Source organism: Folsomia candida, unplaced genomic scaffold (genome assembly GCF_002217175.1).
Source record: "Folsomia candida strain VU population unplaced genomic scaffold, ASM221717v1 Fcan01_Sc002, whole genome shotgun sequence".
In the NCBI taxonomy this organism is placed as follows: Eukaryota; Metazoa; Arthropoda; class Collembola; order Entomobryomorpha; family Isotomidae; genus Folsomia; species Folsomia candida.
The window spans coordinates 14,495,675-14,517,565 of record NW_019091194.1 but is presented as its reverse complement, the minus strand read 5'-3'; the positions used below and the strand labels follow the sequence as shown (position 1 = coordinate 14,517,565).

At 38.5% G+C, this 21,891-nt stretch overlaps 1 protein-coding gene across 1 annotated transcript in view; it reads right to left on the bottom strand.

The window, feature by feature from the left end:
- Window positions 1–21,891, bottom strand: part of LOC118434361 — a 79,038-nt gene that overhangs the window by 29,361 nt on the left and 27,786 nt on the right. Inside the window, exons 3-10 of the mRNA XM_035847677.1 lie at window positions 21,493–21,861; window positions 17,365–18,552; window positions 16,820–17,184; window positions 16,385–16,489; window positions 12,386–12,544; window positions 7,297–7,378; window positions 7,020–7,192; window positions 75–146 (exon numbers count right to left, since the gene is read on the bottom strand). Of these exons, the coding sequence (XP_035703570.1) occupies window positions 75–146; window positions 7,020–7,192; window positions 7,297–7,378; window positions 12,386–12,544; window positions 16,385–16,489; window positions 16,820–17,184; window positions 17,365–18,552; window positions 21,493–21,721 (2,373 nt within the window). The 5' untranslated portion in view covers window positions 21,722–21,861. The remainder of the gene's footprint in view (window positions 1–74; window positions 147–7,019; window positions 7,193–7,296; window positions 7,379–12,385; window positions 12,545–16,384; window positions 16,490–16,819; window positions 17,185–17,364; window positions 18,553–21,492; window positions 21,862–21,891) is intronic.

Genomic DNA, 21,891 nt, shown 5'->3' with positions numbered 1-21,891 from the left:
ATGTTTTGTCAAACAATTCCCACACCCCCGCAATCTAGACAAATTGGTAACAATTAAATAACGATTTGACTTACCATTCCTTTTTCGATAGACATCCAGCAGTAATGTCGGGTTTCGTACCCATCTGGGTTGGCCAAGTAGCTCATCTGTAAAGACAGGAACATTTTAATTCCTCAATTAAATTTCTCAGTTTTCCTCTGAATAATCACTAAACAAAATGTAATTTATCTTGTTTCATTTTTTTTACTTTGAAAAATATTTTTGAGTAAGTAGCATGTGGACGTAAAATATGGTTATAAGTAGGATACTGAGATATGGATTACAATTTTTAACTTTACTACATCTTACAAGGTAATAAAAACCAAGGTGTCCAACGAGTTAAGGGCCGACACCAATACCAAAATGACCACAACACATGACTTATTAAACAAACTGAAGGAATTTCCGTGTAAAATTCACTTTTCGTCACGTTGTGACGATATTTGTGACCAGCGCATGACCATCGGGTTGCCAGAGAGGGAGAGGTCGGCCGCTGAACGATCAGGTCTTGCACAGAGAAGCGTCATCGTCTTCAGAGATTTCGAATTCTTTCAAATTTTGAAAGCATCTTGAAATTTTGAAAAATTTCTAGAATTTCTTCAAAATTTCAAAAATTTCTCAAAATTTCAAAAATTTCTCAAAATTTCAAAAATTTCTCAAAATTTCAAAAATTTCTCAAAATTTCAAAAATTTCTCAAAATTTCAAAAATTTCTCAAAATTTCAAAAATTTCTCAAAATTTCAAAAATTTCTTAAAATTGTTAAATTTTAAATTTTTTCACACTTTTTTCAAAATTTCAAAATGTTTTCAAAATTTGAAAGAATTTGAAATCTCTGAAGACGCGTGAAGACGACGACGCTTCTCTGTGCAAGACCTGATCGTTCAGCGGCCGACCTCTCCCTCTCTGGCAACCCGATGGTCATGCGCTGGTCACAAATATCGTCACAACGTGACGAAAAGTGAATTTTACACGGAAATTCCTTCAGTTTGTTTAATAAGTCATGTGTTGTGGTCATTTTGGTATTGGTGTCGGCCCTTAACTCGTTGGACACCTCGGTATGTTCCCTTGTTAGTAGCAATTATCTCTCCTCCAGTTATGAATACAAAATCATTTTTCTAATTGTTTTATAAATTGATGTCCATGATCTCAGCTCTAAATCCTAACTTTCGATATTTATTACCATTACCTCTCGATGAGATAAGTTAGTAATTGACATTGTACTTTATTGATTCCTATATTTTTTGCTCCTTGTGTATTTGCAGGTTCCAATTACGAACAATATATTACAGATTATATCTGCATTGCTCTCAGAGCTGGGATAATCCTGATTAAGGATTATGGATTTTAATCCCGGATTATGGATTATTAATCCATAATCCCTAATCCGACAATGAGAGTTTTTTGTAGATTAATCCCAATCCATAATCCAGATTTTTCTGGAATTTGAATTAATCCGGGAATAATCCCATTAGATGTCATTAATCCGTAATCGTGATTACGGATTACTAATCCTGATTAATCCCAATCATGACTACTAATCATGATTATTAATCCCGATTAATCCCAATCATGATTACTAATCATGATTAGGTATTCATGATTAATTCTCAATCTGGATTACTCAGTTCAATTCCCGTAGTTCTATTTCATCCCACTGTGTAGCTTGAAGTCTCAAGTTCTCACAACTTTGTCCTGTCGGCTACCATTTGAAGAGTTAACATGTTTTTACTGCCTTGTGCTACATATATCAATTGAAACTGGCGTTTTAAATATTTTATGTGAAACCACATAGTTTACATTTTTTGGGCTAGATATATCTGTAGGTAGTGTAAAAATCATTAATCACCAAAATAATCCGGATTATTAATCCATAATCCATAATCCTGAAATTTCCAGAATTCATGGATTAATCCGGATTAATCCTGACATGAATTAATCTGACGAAAATAATTTAATCACAATCCACATTATTTTGTGGTTAATCCATAATCCTTAATCCACCCTCAAAAACGAATAATCACCCAGCTCTGATTGCTCTTGTCTGAATGAACCGCACTGATTTGCCTCGACTGCGACCTTGTGGTCGTGATTTTATTGCATGAATCACACGCCCACCACTACATCTCACATATCTTGTATTGCAAGTTGAATTTTTCCCAAGGTTCTTTCCCAAGTGTCCGACGATGATAAGCCTCACGGGCAGAGGGAGAAAATGGTCCAATTGAGAACCCACCACTACAGTGGTCGAGTTGAGGGAGGCAGGAGGAGAGGGGGCAGTGATACGTGTATAATGCCGGTTCCGAGTACAGACAAAAGCTTTTAGAAAGCTGGAGCAGGGTGGGTGAAAGTTCAAAACATAAAATAAAGCATCTCTCTTGCCTGCCTTCTGATAGGTTGGCATGATTTGTGGATGCAGTGCCACATTGGGATGGGACGTGGTCACTCCCTCCTCGGCAAGATGTGAACTTGCACAGAAATAAAATAAATAGTGCAGATGACAGATAGTGAAGCGTGGCAGAGGAGAGTGGGCGTTGTATTTTCTCTCATAAATTTCATTATTGAATACTTGTTCAACTCTGGCAACTTCGGAAACTAATGGCCACCATTAGAAAAGAATCAGAGCCAAAAAAATCTAATATTTCCCCAACAATTGTAGTGTCGCGTCAGATTGGTTATCTCTGTTACACGCGACTTGCCGTCTTGTCATCCTTCTGACAGAACCGACAAGATTTCCCTTTCGCTTATCCCTTCATTATTATTAGTTAGAACAATCACGTTGGAAGGTTGTGCCAACTTTTTATACATGCGTTATTGGGCACGTAACGAATGACATGCACATAAATGCTGTCTCTGTTAGCACAATACTTGCTGATCCTCAGTGTAGGGTAGACTACATGTAAGACTTCCAGGATTTGAGAAAATCTCAGGTTGGTCATGTGAAAGCGAAATTCTTTTATGTGAACCAGTTTCAGTCCACACCCTCCGAACGTGTTTCCTTGCTGCGTTCGTATGTATGTATCTACGTACAAGGCAACGTGATAACTGAGCGAAAAGATATTTATGTGCTTGGAATTTTGCCAAATGGAATTATACGGTTTCAATTATGCTGTTCATATTAATATGTATGTAAGTATGTGTATAGCACTGCTATTACACCAGACATTATCCAGTATCTAGTTGTTCCATATTAGTGCGTTTGATGTAAATATTTATTTATGAAATGTGCCCCCCTCCTTTATTATTACCATTAACCAATGTAACACAAAATATCCATACGTCCAAGTCAAGGAAGGTCCATAAAACTTCCGGCCAGAAGTATGTAGAATCTCGCTCACTGTAATATTAATCGCATTGCCAAGAAATATATATTTATGTAGTGTTCAATGCAGTACAGTCGATTCCTGTCTTGGACAGTAACGCTAAATCCCGAAATTTTAAAACTTTCTATTGACTAAAATCAGACCACGCAACTCAATCCTCTTCTGGGATCATGCTCTGGAAGAAGGACACGTACAAAGTCATATCCACCTTCTGCTTGTGTTAAACCTTCTGCTGCCTATGTAAATTTTTGCCTAATCTCCAACATCCGAATATCAGTTGGGTGTCTGTACTTATATAAACTCGATTACCATGTGCATAGTTTTCCCTCTCAAATTTCTACCTTTATATTTATGAAATAGAAAATATTTAAGGCTGAAGAGGATGCAACCAGTTGGAAAATTTGCTAACATTTCACCCTGATGTCAACGACAGTAATGACTCCAAATAAGTGAGTACTTACTTAGGTGTACTCACTCCAAATAAATTGTGTGTATACGCTCTTGTATTCGAGATTATGCATACAAAATTCTTCTAGCTCAGCGTATGTCAATAGATGCATGTAAATATGCATATACGTACAATCCAATATGCATTCATTTCGTATGAAAATATGAAAATTTTTAATGTAATTTTATACCTCTTACATAAATATATGCAAACTTTCATACATGTAGTTACGCAAGTTTGTGGTCACTGGAGGTGTTCAACTAGCAGGGATTAATAAATTCACCTAGATATTTATACATTTAGCTTGGTATTCATATATAACTGTATAACTATATGCATACATATTGGCTCGCTCCAGTCACCACTGATTCTATTTCACGTGGGCGTGTGAAACCTTATGATAAATCTGGCCCTATTGATCATTAGATTTTCTATTAGTATTTATAAGTCCAGCGTTTGGTTAGTTAGTAAATAGGCTAAAATATTCCCTGCATATTTGGCATTGACCAGGGTTTGGTTACAACTCTTTTGTTGAGTGCATGACATTCAAACTTGGTCAACCATTTAAACGATAAATTATTCCATTTGTTTTCACCGGGTTGGGTATGATATGATTATGGCATAAAGCACTCGGCTAAATGAGTAATGGGAGTGCTCCCTCGAGACGAAATGGAAGAGCTTTTGTTGTTCTGCTGCTGATGCAATTTCTAGATGAGAGTGAATTTCGATATAAATCCTCGCGCACCACTCCTCCCTTAAAAATTATCATGAAAGGCACTAAACTGAGCAACGTTGATAGCCAGGTAAACCACGTCATTTCGATATACTTAGATATGTATAAATATGGAATTTTCTAGGTAAACTTGTCATGTGGCAAGCGATGCGAGTATGGCTAAACTCACTGGAATATATATATTTGCTTCGTTACTGACCGAGAAAATTTGTATATAAATCATAATACGGCATTAGAAATGTTGCAATAAAAACAGAGATCTAGAAAATCAGTGCAGAATCTGAAATCTTGGGAGAGAATTGCTTGGTATGCTTCAGAGTTTTTTTTACTCCAATGACCACTTGACCAGCATAACTTATTTGAGAACACTTAATTAACAGTGGGGACATGCACTTAGAGCCTGTCATTTTTCAATTGAAGGAGAAGCTGCTCGTTATGAAAAGCTTAAAAAGAAAATAGTTTGCGGTTTGAATGTGGGAGTGTTGTCAAATATATTTGACAACCCTTCCATAACATAAAATGAAACCAAAACGTGGATCCAATAATTGTGTCACTGCAGGCAGACAACATCTGGTCACGGTCACAACTGACTCTGATGTTGTATACGTCACACACAATCCAGTTACTTCAACAAACTCCGCGGTGGTGAGTAGTGACAGTGAGCGTGGTCCACGTAGTATAATAAAAATCGAATCAGGATGAACAAGAAAAAAGTTTTAGTGAAAATTCTTGAAACTTGTAATTCCATTTATCAATCAAAAACTCGTATACAAAGACTCGGCCTTTCAGCCCAGTAATAAAATCAAAGAAAGTTATCCACATTCACAGAGTTTCGGTTTACCGAAGGAGAGAATGGAAACTTTTGTTACAGATGGAGAAAGACACTGAAGACAAACTTTCTTCACAATGACAAGTAAGAAACTACAGGATAAAAAATATATGAGTGGACTGAATTCAAGGAAAAATTCTTTCAAATAGAGAAGAGGACAAATGTTGAGGAATGATAAAATGACCATCGTCCAACCGTGTCACTTACTACATAACTTACACAGAGCAAGAGACCTGAGAAGGGAAAGTGCACTTACTGCTTCTTTCAAATCACGACGGGCAGGAGGGACCAAGTGAAAGTACAAGATATGAAAAACAGACTTATTTTTTTATTTCTAAAGTTGTCATTCGAACGATGACGGCCTTTCAAGCATCCCTCACTCACTATCATTCCTCCACTTTTTCTTTGATTTAGAAACGAGACGAGTTAAATTCAAAGCAACTTTTCCACCATGGTTTGTAATTTAAGGATTGTGAGCCTCAACTCCCACGCCCAACTCGTAAAAAGTGTGATAAGTCTCAACTCTCTTTTCATGTATAACAATGTTGTGCAAACAAACTTTACGAGCGATATCACATATACGGCGCTGAAGACCAGAGGGTTGTTTAAAATATGATTACACAATTCCATCAAAATAACAAACCATGCTGTACTTGTGTAAATATGCATGTCTTACACAACACGAAATCTCTTGTACCTTGAATTGATTTCGTGTTCTTGGGATGTTGTTGTATTTACCCAAACCCTTAGACCTGGTGTAACGATGTCCAAAGAGGCAAAACAATGTGGATTTTTTATGAAGCCTTAACACTAGGGATCTGTCTCCATTGCACATACACACGAGTGACATAAATTCAGAAGGTTGGCTTATCCCACAGGGATTCTGTGGTATGTTCCAGACTACCGAGATTTATCCAAGGGGATTTTACAACTCGCCTCACAACCAACCAACCAACCACAAGGAAACCAGGATACTTTCGAAGCAAGCAAACCTCAGCTAGCCCATTTCGTCGTGTGTTCAACTTGTAGTAGTTGCAACAACAAATTCAAGTAGGTCATCGTGATACGAAGAAAGAAAGAACGACAGGGGACGGACGAGTCTTATCTGTTGGGATGATCATGGCGAGTAGTGGGACGACAAGAAAGACAAATTTGTGTCCACCACCAACAAGCTCTGTTGTGCATTATATTTAGTGGCCGTGGTGAGGTTACGGACATGTACATCAAATCAACGAAAGCAAACCCGTCGCCCTGTTCTTTCAAAGTAGACCAACCATAGAATTATTATGATCATGATGCGAAAGGAAATTTACGATGTAAATACATATATGAGTGGAGTGGCGTGCAAGTTATTTTCTCTTCAAAGAGCAGCCACGCAAAATGTGAACCTGCGTGAATGGGAAAAATACTCAGCTACTATATGCATTAAAACGCATGATTTATGAATTTTTAGCCGGAGCCAGATGGACCTGTCATAACGATGTAGCAGCCTTAAGTCTTAGCAGCCGATTGATTTGAAATTTAAAACACAGTTATAGTGCACATATTTAGGAATTAATCCAAAATCAGTGGTTATCCACCAGTCACCCACAAAAAAAAATGTAGAAGAAAATTGGCAAAAATGTGTTGATTATGTTGTGGTCACTTACAAATATGAAGGGCAAAGGTGCAGTCCAGGATGCTGAGCAGTATCGCAAACTATGGGACGACAAGAGTGGTTGTTTGGCTTCCCCTCTCCCAGGTCGATCACTGGAGTCGGACACAACGAGATCCGGGGCTTCCGCATGACGCCGGAGTTTTAGGTAAGTTCGAATCGTATGGGCTGAAAAATGGTAATAATTTATCATGTGCTTTTATTCGCTAATACAATGATGACCTCTTTGCCGTCTTTGTGTGTTCTTGTTCATAATAAAACATGAAACGTACCAAATAACCAGCAGCCGATAACCAGGTGCAGATAATGTAAAATCATTGCGACGGTGTTGCAAACATCTGCTGGCTCCGTTGCCTATTTGTACAAATATTCACAAATGAGTTTTAAATTCGTTATTTTCTCATCATGCATCATAATCATAAAATCGTTACATGAATTTATGTACACTTTGCGAATACGCTCGTAATTTCGGATATATGTATTTATGTTTATATTATTATAACACATGGATAAACTATACCCGTAATATGAACTCTAATGAGAGATTATTGGATCTTGGAGGTAACAACACACGCTCCACGGTTCCAATAAAAAATAGAAAGTGTTCACTTTTGGCTGATAAATTATAGTATAGCCAAGATCAATAATACTTAGATTTGGAAGATTTGGAAACTCGGTTGCATCAATTTCAAGGTGCTCTCGAGACAATAGCCAACACCACTTTCGTCGAGAAAAGTGATCCGACCTATTTTGCAAAATTTATACTAATGGCCACGGAACCCAAGCTTTACGGACATCTCTCTCTCTCGCTGTTCTAAGTTTAAGTTTCATATAGAAATCCCAAAGCACCCAAGCAAAAACAGAAGGAGAAAAGTAGCCTACTTCGTTTCCCTAATTTTCAACATTCAACTTGACTTTACTCCAGAAAAGGTACTTTTCACTTATTTTCATTTTCAAACTTTCCTCATGCATGCATACTCAACCAAGTAAGCTTAGCTAAATTGTCTGAGGATATTGCAATCACCATCCACCAAAGCCAACTACCATCATCAGCACCAACCAAACCAGCAGCAGCAGAATGGAGAGAAGGCATAAAGCCAGCAAATATTGCTCAGTCCTCCTCCTCTTCACCCACCACCAACACCACCGGTGTGAATCCAGAATTTTTAGAGTTGGTGAGAAAGTTTGTGTTTGTTACTTTCTCCTGGTCCGTTGGTTGGTAGTGTGCGAGGAAGAGAAAGAGGTAAGCAAAAGCAAACTGTGAGAGCCCTACTTGCTGGCAGAGAAAAGAGCGATGGATCCATCTCATGTTTCATTCATGATCACACTCTTTCCACTCAACTCTCTTGTTCTTGGCTTCGTTTGGCAAAATGGTCCTTCTTCCCTGACAAAGGTATCTCATCAGATTATTGCTCCGTTTCAGTCTAGAAATGAGCCACGGACGGGGATGACGCTTTACTTTTTTATGCTACCAAGAAGGATTGCCAAACCTGTGTTGGATCTTTGTCAAAACCAAGTATGCATAATATACAGCTCCCAAGATGTAGATGACGACAAGTGACATGTAAATTTGAATTTTTAAATTAGTCCGAATGTACAGGTTGACAATGTTGTCACCCTCACACAATTCTTCATCCGTTCCGTTGTATGCATGTACATAAATCCGGTCCAGAGTGGGTGTCAGGCTGTTGGAGCTATATTCTGCTGTCAAGTCAGGAAGAAATTTACATAAAAGAGTCCAAATTGAGTAAAGGTAGGTGCTAACTTGATTGAAAAGATATCAAGGACTTCAATTAGCACAAACGTTTTTCTGAAATTATGAGCTCACAAATTCTGACGTCAATGTGGCGTGGTGTGAAAATATGAATTTCAGATCGGAATACAAAGATTTAAATCTGATAAACAGCAGCAGCCAAGTAAAATGTTTTCGTGTTCAGTCTGTCAGTATCGTCTTGTTCCTTAACTAAGCCCCACTTTGTATTCGTCGGCCAAACTGGCATCCTTAAGTTATTCATAGATTCAAAAACGACGCTGGTGTTCCTGTGACAGTGACTGCAGGCCAAACCAGACGATAGGCCAACCAACGCTTTGCGCTTGTCGATGTAATAACAGAAAGCGTCAAAAGTTGGTTGGTTACCATGTTGGAGGAGGACAACAGATGCATTCCCAACGAACCACGCCACCAAATTTGCAGCAGTTTCCATCATCATCGTCTCGTTGTCCCACGCCTTGAAAACTTTGATGCGCGAAATAAGTGTAAATTAGAGTAAGTCACGTATTTCGCCGTTGGTGGATCCCGCCTACGTTCCGGTTTTAAAGTAGAATGGAGCGCCGAGAAATGGCAGGAAAGCAGCAAAAGTCGCCCAAACTTGGCATAATATATCATCCAACTCTCTCAACCTATTCTTAACCTATACACAGTTGCAGGTTACTCACTCTACTTTATGAGCATAGCTGTGTACGTGAGAATGTCGATTTGTCCAAGGGCACATGTGTATAGTACGATACCATAGATTTACGATATGTCTTGAGAAGTATTAACGTTCTGAATGCAAAATCAGGTAAAGTTTTCTTTGTTTTCCTAAAAAATTTCATTACGACCATTCGCCCCACGAAAAATGATGCTTCTCAAAGGAAATCAAGGCAAAATAAATTGAGGTGAAGCATCATCAAAGAAGTTTTCCTACTGGTTGGTGGGTCGTATTTTAAAATCGTATTTAGGAAGTTCATAAAACTTGGAGAAAGTAGACAAACCTTTGCTTGGTCTTATGTATATACTACCTGGAGATGAGATGAGATAAGCTACGTAGGGATATCATTCTGTCTTCGCCTTGAACGCCCAGCTGCATAAGCTATATGTATGAGCATATCATCAAGTGGAAAATGGAGATATCAAGCAGTCAATCTACTGACACGAAATTGCCAAATCCCTGCTGAATATTCCGCCCACCTCGATGGAGCCAGTCAAAATTCAAAATGAAATGACTGTATATTCCTAGATATAAGCACGTACATACACATGTACATGCATACGTAGATACATATATATCCGCATTCAAAGTTGAGAATACTCCGTTCAATTTCACCTCTTCAATCAAATCAAGAATAAAACTATGGGAATTGGAACACCCACTTATTCTACTCTCCCTTCTTTCTTTCCCCTTCACATCCTGAGAAAGGCAAACGTCAAGTGGTTGTAGCACAAGCACAACTCAATCGTACGTACATATATTTACGACTAATGCCATTTCTTGAATCGAGAAAAGGAGGAAACTTGAGACTGGAGTAGTAGAATTTCGAAATAAGTTGCATCGAGTCCACCAAAACTGATATTGCCTCAAAGTTCCTCATTCAGCTCAGTCACCGTCACAGAGAACAAATGGAAGTGTTTTCGGCTTCATTCCAAACCTTGACAGATTCCAACTCTAATTTAACGGGGTGAAATTAAGTTCCTTCCTTTTGAGTCTGTACGTACACTTTCCTCCTGAAGCTAGGAATTTTCCAACCTATTTAAAATATGTAGACCGAAAATATTAAAGCCTTTGAGTTGGCTGGGTGCGGGTGGTGGATTGTAGGTAGGCTTGCATCTTTCCTTTGTACCTTTAATATTGTTTGGTGACCTTTATGTATTATGGAAACGGACTGAGAGAGAAAGAGGACGAGGGCAAGAAAGAAGTGGTGGAACAAGAATATACTTGGCTCAAGTTGAGAGAGCCACGTATTTTATTAAGGCTGCGTATTTTGGGTGATCAGCAGTCAGAAGTTGTGATCTCTCTCTCTCAATTCCTGCGACAGATGAGACAGATCTCAAACTCAGCTCATTTACATTGCAGTGGAGCTGGAGTCATCCCTTCCTTTCAATTTCTAATTTAGTCTCGATTTCGGAATTCCTTGGTTCCCTCTCTGCTGCAAGAAATATATTTGCGTATAATAAGGCATGGTTGGAAGGAGGAGGGGCGTTATGTGCAATTTCAAAGTCTGTTAGTCTTTGGTGGTTGAGTTTCAACCAGATTTCTCCTCATTTCGACTTCTTCTTCTTCTAGATTAAAACTGAAGAATTTACGGACTTGCCCTCCATTCTGCTCGCAGTCTACTTCGTACACCGTCCTCATTTTCGTCCAACTGCTGAGCTTTCTCCGTCCGACAATCGAGGTTTCAGCTCGAGCGTAGATTAGTATTCCTATCTACTTCTTGTGCATACTGCGTACATACTCGAATTACAAAATATCTGGCTACGAATGAACTGACAAATACCACTCCCTGCAAATTCCCTAGACTTGAAGGGATGTGCTGAGGAATAACTCTCCCCGTCTGATTAAAGTCATTGGAACCTACCGCACCGCAAACCGCAGGAACCTAAGTATAGAATGTGAAATGGGAAGGCATCTTTCTTCTTTATCCTTCATTATTACTATTAAATTCCACAGCATTTCTGGCAACGCATTGCACAAGTTGTGGGATTGGATCTTCTTAACACTTTGTAAATTGGGAACCAATTATAGATTTTATAGTTTTACTCCCAAAGTTGCAGCCCACCGTTGTGTTCAATTATTGTTGAAGGTAATTTCTATGTTCGCAATTCGTAAGAGTGTATCTTCACTGGGTACACCCTCAATTTTCGATAGTTTGGAATTGAGTGAATAATTAATTAATTAATATTTCTCATCGTGAAAATCTTATAATATACGAAGTATTATATACGCGAAGGAAAACTGAACATCATGTCTTTTACCGATCAGCAAAGGCTGCTGGTTGGAATATTTCAGTGCGTGGGAGTGAGCACCTCAAATATGACCGACTAATTTTCGAGAAAGAAACTTCGCAGCTCCAAAACTGAGCACCTTTGATCCTTTCACATTGTAGGAAACTTTTGTTTTGAGCTGCCAAATTGAATTTTTAATGGGATCTTATTATGAAACAAGACAAAGGAATTGGGGTGAGGCCTTGTATCATTTTCTTTGTCGTGAATATTACCTCCAAGCAGTATTAAATACGTCAGAAAGTAACAAGCATCTTTTAGTACGTTATTATTATAAGGTGTCCTTCGGATGAGTAGTGCATTTGATTAATTTAGTTGACGGCACAATTCGGTTAAGACATTTTTGGAAAATTCTGATCGCCTTTTCACACATAAAAATAAAGACACATGTTCAAAAGTTATGCAAATATTGGGAAAGTAAAATGAATTACTCAACACATGTCTCAAACTTATTACTTATCGTAGTCGACTGAACTTATCGACTGAACTAGTTATAAAATCGGACAAGATTCTAGATCTCTCTTGCCCGTTTTTATAACCAGGCCTGCGATATACTTACGTATAAATACTTCTGCATGAATGTTATGAATGTAAATACTTACGTGAACAGCAAGTAACAAAAGTAGATTGGAAATCAAGAGGGCAAATCCAATGTGCAGGTGAATGGGTGGTTGATTACTATGGGTCGATTTTCGGACGCATTTTGCTGTTCCAAGAACCGTCAGGACTTGAGCTATTGCAGCAATAACTCCTCCGACCGCCTGTTACAGAGATTAAACATACGAAAATGATTACTGACGAAACAACCAGATTTGGAATGCACCAACTTGTACAGCAAATGATACATGACGCGTTTGTTCCCAAGTTTCTAATTCTCAAAATGATTTAGAGGAGAATACACACAGAATTATAAGGCTTCAAAGCAAGTACATATCTATTAACCGAAAATGAAACGGAACGGATTGGTCAGAACTCGACAATTTTGTTTATTAATTAACCTTCTAAATAATGGTACAAATTCACATAAGTATTAGTTTGTTGTATATGTGTGACTATGTAATCGTACCGTTTATATAAACAACAAAAGTTATTCTTAGGTGAAGGAAAAGTAACCATAAAGTGATCATGTTAAAAGATCACCATGGTTACGGCGAAGCCTAGGTATGCATTCAGCTGCAACTTTGAGAAACTCCCACTGAGATTTCTCCCCAACCGTTCGTTGTACGGAAAACATGTTGAAACAAAATAGTTAGATAATTCGGTTTTACAGTGACATTTTTCTTATTTTTCCAAAATTCCAATTCCTTCAGGTGGAAAGTCCGATGCCTAAATTTTCAAATCTATTTCTTGGCACCAAGGAAATGTTTCCGACCGGGGGCTTGCCATTTTTACTATTCTCCTGGATAATACGCACATTTTAAGCCTTTGTTAGACTTAATCGGATGAAAACTCATGGAATTAGAGCGTTTTGAAATATTGTCATTAAGCAACCTATTTACGTTTTGTTAGGTTACTGGTTGCTAACGTATGCTAATAATGTGGGGTTTATTTTTTATTAGCATTACTATTTCAACATATGTAACATTCCTTAAAATTCTGAAAAATTAAGCATTGATCAAATTCCATGAAATACAATAATAATAAGTAATAATAATAATAAATAACTAATCCACCCACTCGGGATTAAATTAGTATGCCACGCATCCACCCATAGGAAAGTTCACAACGTTTAAGAATTGATATTATGATTTTATACATTTAAGTTCACACTTCACTAAAAATAATTAAATAAATACATTTAAAAAAACAAACTTAGGTGAAGGACGCGCTTAAAATATTAAAACAAGAAGCATTACAAAATGTTACAATATCGTTTAATATTTAGTAACTTTTACTTCACCGTGGGCCCAACTAACAGAAAAAATACTTTCAGGCATTTTGTGTAAACGAAATACGTAATTTTTATATAATAAACTTGCTAGATTTGAATTATTATCTTTCAATAAATAGTGACTTTGCACATTTGGTATAGAGAAAATTTGCCCACATTCTGACTCATTTTAATTCCTGAAACAGGTAGACTTTTCGTTTTAATTGGTTAAACAAGTCGCTCTTTTAGTTGCATTTAGTGTTACTTATCGCTGTGAAAATGAAATAGGTATAGGGTTGCCGTTTTATCCGAGATTATCCTATCCGATCGGATAGGATCGGATAATGTCGGATAGGATGAGCAAAAATACGATTCGGATATCCGTCGGATAGGATAATTTTTTCAAATTATCCGACTCGGATTATCCGACGTTGTCCGTCGGATATCCGACGGATATCGGATAATTTTGAAATGACGAGTTACGTGTAATTTGTGCACGTTGTATGTGCGAAAGTAAAGTAAATATTTCATCTCCAATTGTATTTCATTATCAGCCAGGATATATTTAAGTAATTCCAGACAAATCTTAGTAAAGCTAGCAGGTGTAAAATTATTACCATGTCAGACACAAAACGGTTCCATTTGTGGTAATATAAGGTTATTTTCCCATTGCTTAGAGAATCAATCTAGTTCTGTGGGTGCTTTGACGTAATTAAGTTGAATATTGACATTGTGTATTAAATTGAACTGATTACATACTGCGTAGTGCGTATCATACCTATTCAAAATAATAAAGAAAAGTGGAGACTTACGGAAAGACGTTTGTCAAATACATACATACGTATCACTTCTAATTCCTACAACTCCCTTAGTAGTTCAGTCTGCTCAGTTCACTTGACATATTTAATTTTAATAGAGCATATGTATGTAAATTGAATACCCGACAATTGTTGGCATTATTTAAAATTTTTGTGTTTTTTCCTAATTAATTTTATTATCCTATCCTATCCGTCGGATATCCGACGGATATCGGATAGGATAATATTTCTGAAATTATCCGACTCGGATTATCCGAACAGTGGACTTATCCGATTGGATAAAAATTATTTTTATCCTATCCTATCCGATCGGATGGCAACCCTAAATAGGTAGTTGGGCCCACGGTGAAGTAAAAGTTACTAAATATTAAACGATATTGTAAAATTTTGTAATGCTTCTTGTTTTAATATTTTAAGCGCGTCCTTCACCTAAGTTTGTTTTTTTAAATGTATTTATTTTTTATTTGTGTTTGTCATTTGTCTGCACATAAGTGAGAGACTCAACATGTCGCTAACTATGTTTCTCACTTGCTCACTATATAAATAGTAATATTTAGAGTGATATTAAACCTCCAACTTTGCAACTAGAGTCGAAAGTTTAATTCCAAAGTTGACAAATTCACGCACCACGACCTCTTCAGCGTCGCTTATTGTTCCCACTGCGTCTCATGCAACTTTTCCTTTCCCCAAACACATCCAGATATAACCACGAAATGTAACAAGTCTATAATGAAATGAGAGAGGGGGAAAGCGAGTAAATTAAACTGGATCGAATTGGAATACTTAAATAAATGCAGTGACCATGAACATTGTCATCCTACGTAAAATAAAGCTCAGCACGTTTGAGGGCTTGAGCCAAATTTGGTGAAACATGACGTATGTACATACGGCAGACCTGTCTAACTTTTGACTTTGATGCCAAACTGGTGGGACCGCCAACAAGGTAATAATCCCTTTGTTTCGAGCCTGTAAGTTAATTAAGGATTTTAACTCGTTCAGTTTACTTTCCCTTTCGGCGTAGTTGGTGCAAATGTGCGAATAACATATTTAGCGAGAACTTTTGAATTTAATTTAAATGTGGCAAAGGATAGAAAATCCAAAATTTTGAGTGTGAGTGAGGCAGCAGACAAGTTTGCGTAGTCGGAGTACATGTAGTTGAGAGAAAGTTTGGACAGAGCTGTGCTCCTGCTGCTTCCTGCATTTTGCATCGCCTGGGAAAGTCGGAGTGGGTGGGTGGGTGCTCAGAGTGGATTTGTTCGTCCGGTTTTTAAGCTTTGTTCTGTTTTCATTCTCTTGCCTTCCAATAAATGAAGCCGCAGCTGCTATCGCTCTCTCTCTCCGTTGTTTTAAGCAAGACCATAATGCAAAGTTCACATTCGAATGGAGGTGAAGACAGGAAATAGCAGTAAAATTTAGACCACAAGACAAATACGCCATGAGCTCAAAATGTGCAAATCTATTCAAATTAGTGGAGCTAAAAATGATAAATTACTTGCCATGTTCTTTCCAGTCAGAAATATATGTTTGCTTAGCCCTAGCCTATTTTCGTTTTCAAGAGCCTTGAATTTTCTAAATTTTAACCTGTTTATAATCAACGTGTATCCATGAAAAATAGGAAAAAGGCACTTGCGAGATTCTTGATTTATGTTTTCGAGATAGGAATAAATCAAATTATTGCGTATACTTCGTTAAATTCGTACTAGACTTTCGTAGTCGACCCACTAGTTTAAGCCCCAAGCGTGCCATTTGGAGAAAGCTCGAATGTCATTGATAATAATTTTCGATTATCGGTTGTGGGACTGATGCCCATTAAATCACTAAATCACTGATCTCATTCCTATGCTAGAAATTAAATGGGAACCGTTCGTGGAAATGGAAATGATTATTTAAATAACAAGAATGAATAAACAAACCTGAATTATTCGACCTACAACTTCCTCCTTATGGTAGTCACTACTGTACCTATCGCCAAAATACACGTACATCACGCTGTCAATCCGTCCTCTGGAGATCACATCCTGAAAATGAAAGTCAGTCAGTTATTTGTAACATTTATGCAAAATTGCAAAGTATTTTAATCTTTTCTATGGACTCGATGTCAAAATTTGGGTTTGTAATAGTGAATTTTGGGATTCTTCATTATGTTGCACGCATTAAGTATTGCGTGGTTTTGTAGGAAAGTATAGCATACTTTGAAATTGCTACCACTTGTTACTGCATGCTCGCTTATCATCCCACTATCCCTGACTCTGATTGTGCTAATAATTTGTGACGTAGTAGTTATGAGACGACGAGGGCGAATTAGATTTTTTGCAGCATGATTAGATAACAACCTTGAATGAACTTACCGCTAACCCATTCTGAGCAATAATAGCCTCCGGAGCTTCCGTCGACATCAATGGATCAACGTCTGATGCTGAGGGAGATGCAGCCATTCGATGTTCTCTCTCGCTCAATACTTGTTGTTCCTTCAGTTTTAGTCGATTTTGCCAACTACTCAGGTTCATAAAATGGTCGAGAAAGTCAGTATGAATTTTTTTGTTGTTGTACAAATTGAATTTTCTTCCGGGGGCCTCTTCTTCCCTTTCGCCCGGATTACCTCCACCAGCGTCTAACCCTGCTCTGTTATTTTCATTATTGTTGATTAGATTTTCATATTCGGGTTCACCGTAATATTCTCCTGTTCCATTTGTACTGTCATCTGGATAAACACCTGCAACATTTTGAAAAGCATATTAACAACGTCACTGAGGTTTTTAGTATATTTCCGGATGTTTAGTAGAAACAAATTTTGTTGAATTTATAGATTTGCATTGTGATGTTTCATACTTTCTCAACTTAAGGTTAGGTTAGGATTTCTAAAGTGGAATTAAAAAGTATTAAGCCTAAATACCTCCAGATGAGGAGAGCCATTCGGGGTACAGCATTGAGGTTCGTCTTCCTCCGGGTGTAGGAAACTTATTATCTCGAGGACCACTCTTGTTGGGTGGAGCAGAAGTAGATAATTCTGTCCCATCATTGAATGCTAACTTGACTGAAGGGTGGAGAAGAGGAGCCGAGGTTTCAGGTGCGTCTGATGGAGGTACCCACGAATGCTTTCTCCGAGAAGATGTTTCCTCGTCCTCAACCTCCTGCTCTAATTTGAGTGACATGGGCTTCAACGGTGTCAATTCCACGGACATGGGGCGGACCAATGAGGGCGAAATGAAATTGGGGGTCGGGTGAGATGATGTCGTAGTCCATGGGGCCAACGAGGCTCCTGCGAGATCAAGGATTGATCGACTTACGTTGCTATTTGTGGAGAGTTCTTTATCATTTGCACCTCTTCCACTGTCGTTGGGAGGGCTGCTGCTGCTGGGTCGATGTGATTTATCCGACTCAATTCTCAAAAGTGATTGCTGCTCATGAGTTAAATTGAGTTTAGATGATCGAGTACTAGACCACAACTTCCGCAGCAAATTGATATTGGTCGGCTTCTCTCCAGTTTCCTCTGAACTCGTCGTTGTCGTCGTGGGTTTTTTAGGATATAGGAAAAGCTCGGCTCTGGAGCGACTATCGATGGTTGTACTGGATGTGGACGACGATCTATCAAGAGCATCTTGGCCGACCTCTTTCGGAGAGTGGTGTGGTGTCCCCAGATTTGATTTCAACTTGGCATTATCATCCCAGTCTTTGATGACGATGGGGGATAATGGGAAGTTTGATTGAATGCGAAATTCACTGGGTACAACAGAACGTGTCGGGGGATTTGATGGTCGTCTAAGTGGACTAGTTTTACTCTCCATAATTTCTCGGTGTGGGAGAGAAAGTTTGGCGGCGGTGGTGGTGGCGGCGGCGGAGATAGTTTTTTCCATCAAAGGTGATCTTGCAAATTGACCATTAGAAGTGAGTTTGGATGCAGAGTGGTAGTCATCCGTCCGTGCTAGACTGGAGGATGAATGAAATACGTCTCCTTCACTGGCTCCTAGTTCATCACCCTCGCGAGCAGTTAAGACGGAAGGATGTCCAGGTCTCATGTTGGCATTGAGATTTAAAGGAGCGTCGGTGGAAGGTATTGCTCCCACGAGATTCAGCGAGATACCTGCACGGAAAGAGAAAGAGCAAAAGGTGAGGCGAAAGTGCTTATGAATTTTGCATCCTCTTCCACACCCAATTCACTCCTGATTGTTCAGAATGCAGGTGTTTGCTCACTCCCTAATTATTATTTAAAGCGGGTTGGAATGGGAGCAGAAATAAATTTTAATTTACACTAAATAAACGTTAAAGGAACGTGATGCAATTTGTTTCTAAACATTTTATGTAAGTCTATATTTTTATCATTTTATTCCATTTAAGTGTTGAAGCAGGGAACCGAATCTAAAATTGGGCATTTTTTACTGGGTGTAAAATTTTTCATGTTTAAACCTTTCCATTACATCAAAGTTGATGCCGTTTTGTATTACTCAAAGCAAAAAGCGTCACTAAAATTAGAATTTATGTCTTTCACAAGCATGACTCTTCTCAACTTCCGACCTCGATTTCAACAATGACCTACAACGCTTCTACTCTTCTTCTGTAGTAGAAAGGTAAGTGTGCAAAGAGAAAGCAACGTGCATATCGTTTACTGCTACACTTTTATGAACAAACGTCCAACCCGGGATGAAATTACGGCCCATCGTGAGTGGGATAGTGATGATATAGCGACAAGTTTTGATGAAAGTGCTCAGTTAGTCTCAGCTAAGTAATTAACGCATTATGTGAATTATGAAATTTGAATTAAATAAAAATGCCGGATAAAATAGTTTGCACTAGTTGTTTAATGGACACAGTTTATTTTAAGTCTGGATCTAAACCTGACTTTCTATAATACTGAAAGTCGAATATTATGTACGTGGGTCCTGTATGGTACATATCCTTTCAATAAAACTCATATATTTTTATCAAATACAATCCACGCAACCATCCAGTCCCGATCCAAACCAGATGCTGCACCTCTGCTGGCATCTGTGGCACCTCTTCCATCATCCAAGTTAGTGCAGAGAACCATTCTGGATTTCATATGTGTGGCAACTGTGTGAGGTTGAAAAACAAGTGAAAGGCAGACATCGCTCGGTTATTACAATTTGCCTGGAAATGAAACGTCGTTTGCAACGGTTACCATTTCTATATGTCAAGTGCCAGTCAGCCGACATCAGTCAGGCTCATCCCAGTGTTTTAAAACATACCGAGCAACAATATTCCAGTATTATATTCTGGGTGAAACCTGGATCCGAGATTTGACACGAGATAAATGACAATGGGTTTTACGGCGGCTGAGGGTAATAACTAGAGAGATACAGACATCCTCCCCCAACAATCCCATCCCGTACTTAATTTCAAAGGCTCCCAACGCTTCCTGCTTTTCCGGAGGTGAGAGAGATGTATGCACAAGAGAGGGTGGCGCATAGAATTGTGCCAAGTGCAGTGAAGCCGTTTTTGCACTAGAGAGGCATTTAAATGTATTTTATGTTACAAATAAGTAAATACAGCAAATTCGTTTAGCGAAAACTGATTAAAATGTTAAGTTAGGTAACGTAATTGTATAAATTTCGCCATGCAAATTTACCACCTTTCACCCGCTATCATTATATATTTCTAATGAGCAGAGAATAGAGTGGATGGGATGGAGCATGCGTTGCGTATCCCACTTTCATGTAAACCTTAAGTGTGGGTGAACCATCAGCATCCTGCCGTAAATGTGAATGATACAATCATAAAATTGAACTCTGTTATAAAGGTCTAACTATAAGCTCAATGTTCTCAATTCCAGACGTCCATATGTACGCACAGCAAAATCCTCGAGTAAAATGGAGTAAAACAGTAAAGTCATTGATTAGGATTTTATGGCTCGTTTTTCACAACGAGATCTTCAAAAGATATCAAACTTCTTGTTGGGAATGGAGTGAAATAAAATTGCTTTCACCAACAACAGCTCGAGCAAAGGGAGGGAGGATGCTCTTCTGGAAAACATTTTATTTTCAGTAGTTTCGTGTCTCGCACTCGTAAACTCAATATTCTCTTAAAACTAAATTGCACAAATATTTTGAAACTACCGATTGAATGCTGAATAATATTAATTCATTAAAACGGAAAACTTTCACCGTATGAGCCAAGTTGTTTTTTGCATAATTTGATAAAAGCAGAACCGAAGCAATGTCAGTATCAAAGTAAACGTACATGTTGTGCACGTTTTAATGCAGTGTTTGTTTCGCAAAACTGTTACTGTGACTTGAGCCGCTTTTAAAAGTACATTCAACGTTGCTGCTCCTCTGGAAATGCTCACTTCAAAGTCAAATGCATTGCGTGAATTGTATCTGTATCTGTTTCGGAGCCTGTTGAATAACAGTTTTACCTAATAGTAAAGCCTCCCTCGTGAAAATTCCTATTTGCAAAATAATTCAACGAAATTATTGAAATTCTTGGCCAATACATGCCAAGGTTATTCATAGGACAACTCTTTGATCTACGTGCATAAACCGGAATTCATACATCTCAACTTTGTAATAAATTGTGCGATGATGGAGGAAGTAGAATTTGGGTTTGAAGATTAGCACTTCAAAGGCATTTTTGAATGTCTATTACAACTCGCCCACCCAGCAGCTGGCTGCCTAAAAAGTCCTCCTGTTCCACTTTCTTCGCCCAAAAAATTTTAGCGAATGACAACATCAAAAGTTTAATATTACCTCAGTTACATCGCCCACGTCCTTAAAATATAAACCAACCACATCAGCACGAATGTATGTCATAAATGGGGAATATGTGAAAAAATGGTTAAAGAGGCTGAGTTATGAACCATTTGAAAGTAGAGGAAAGAAAACTGAGGAGAGTTTCAAAAATCGTTAAAGAGGCTGAAAAAAGTTGCTGATTAGTTTTTTCCACTGTGTGTGTGTTTGGAATCTGGGTGAGCGTGTATGTACATATGTATGTACGTATGCTGTTGCTGGCTGGCTGGATGGACGGACGGGTGGATGGAGGAGTAGAGAAAGCGAGGACTTTCACTTACCAGCCGAGAAGGAGAGAAGGAGGAGGAGGAGGGAGCAGGAGGTGAGTCGTCGTCTGCCCTGGTGGTCCTGGGTTTTGGACTCATGCTGCATTTTTGAGCTGCCGGAAGACTGAAGTATTTGACCCATTTGGAACAACTCCTCTCTTCTCGGACGACGACGACGGCGGCGGATTGTCTCCTCCGGCCTTATTTTTTGAACCAACATCTGCCCTGCTTCAATCCAGTGCATCCAATTCTCCTCTGCAGATCCAAGAGTTCAAGTTGAAAGGAAAGAACCCGAATTTCAACGTGGCAGCCCGGTTGTTCCTTTCGATGGTAGATTTGATGTGGCGTTGGATGGTGGATGGTGGTGGAATAGCATGAGGCGGCCTAGAACATGGAAGAAAGACAAAAAAATCC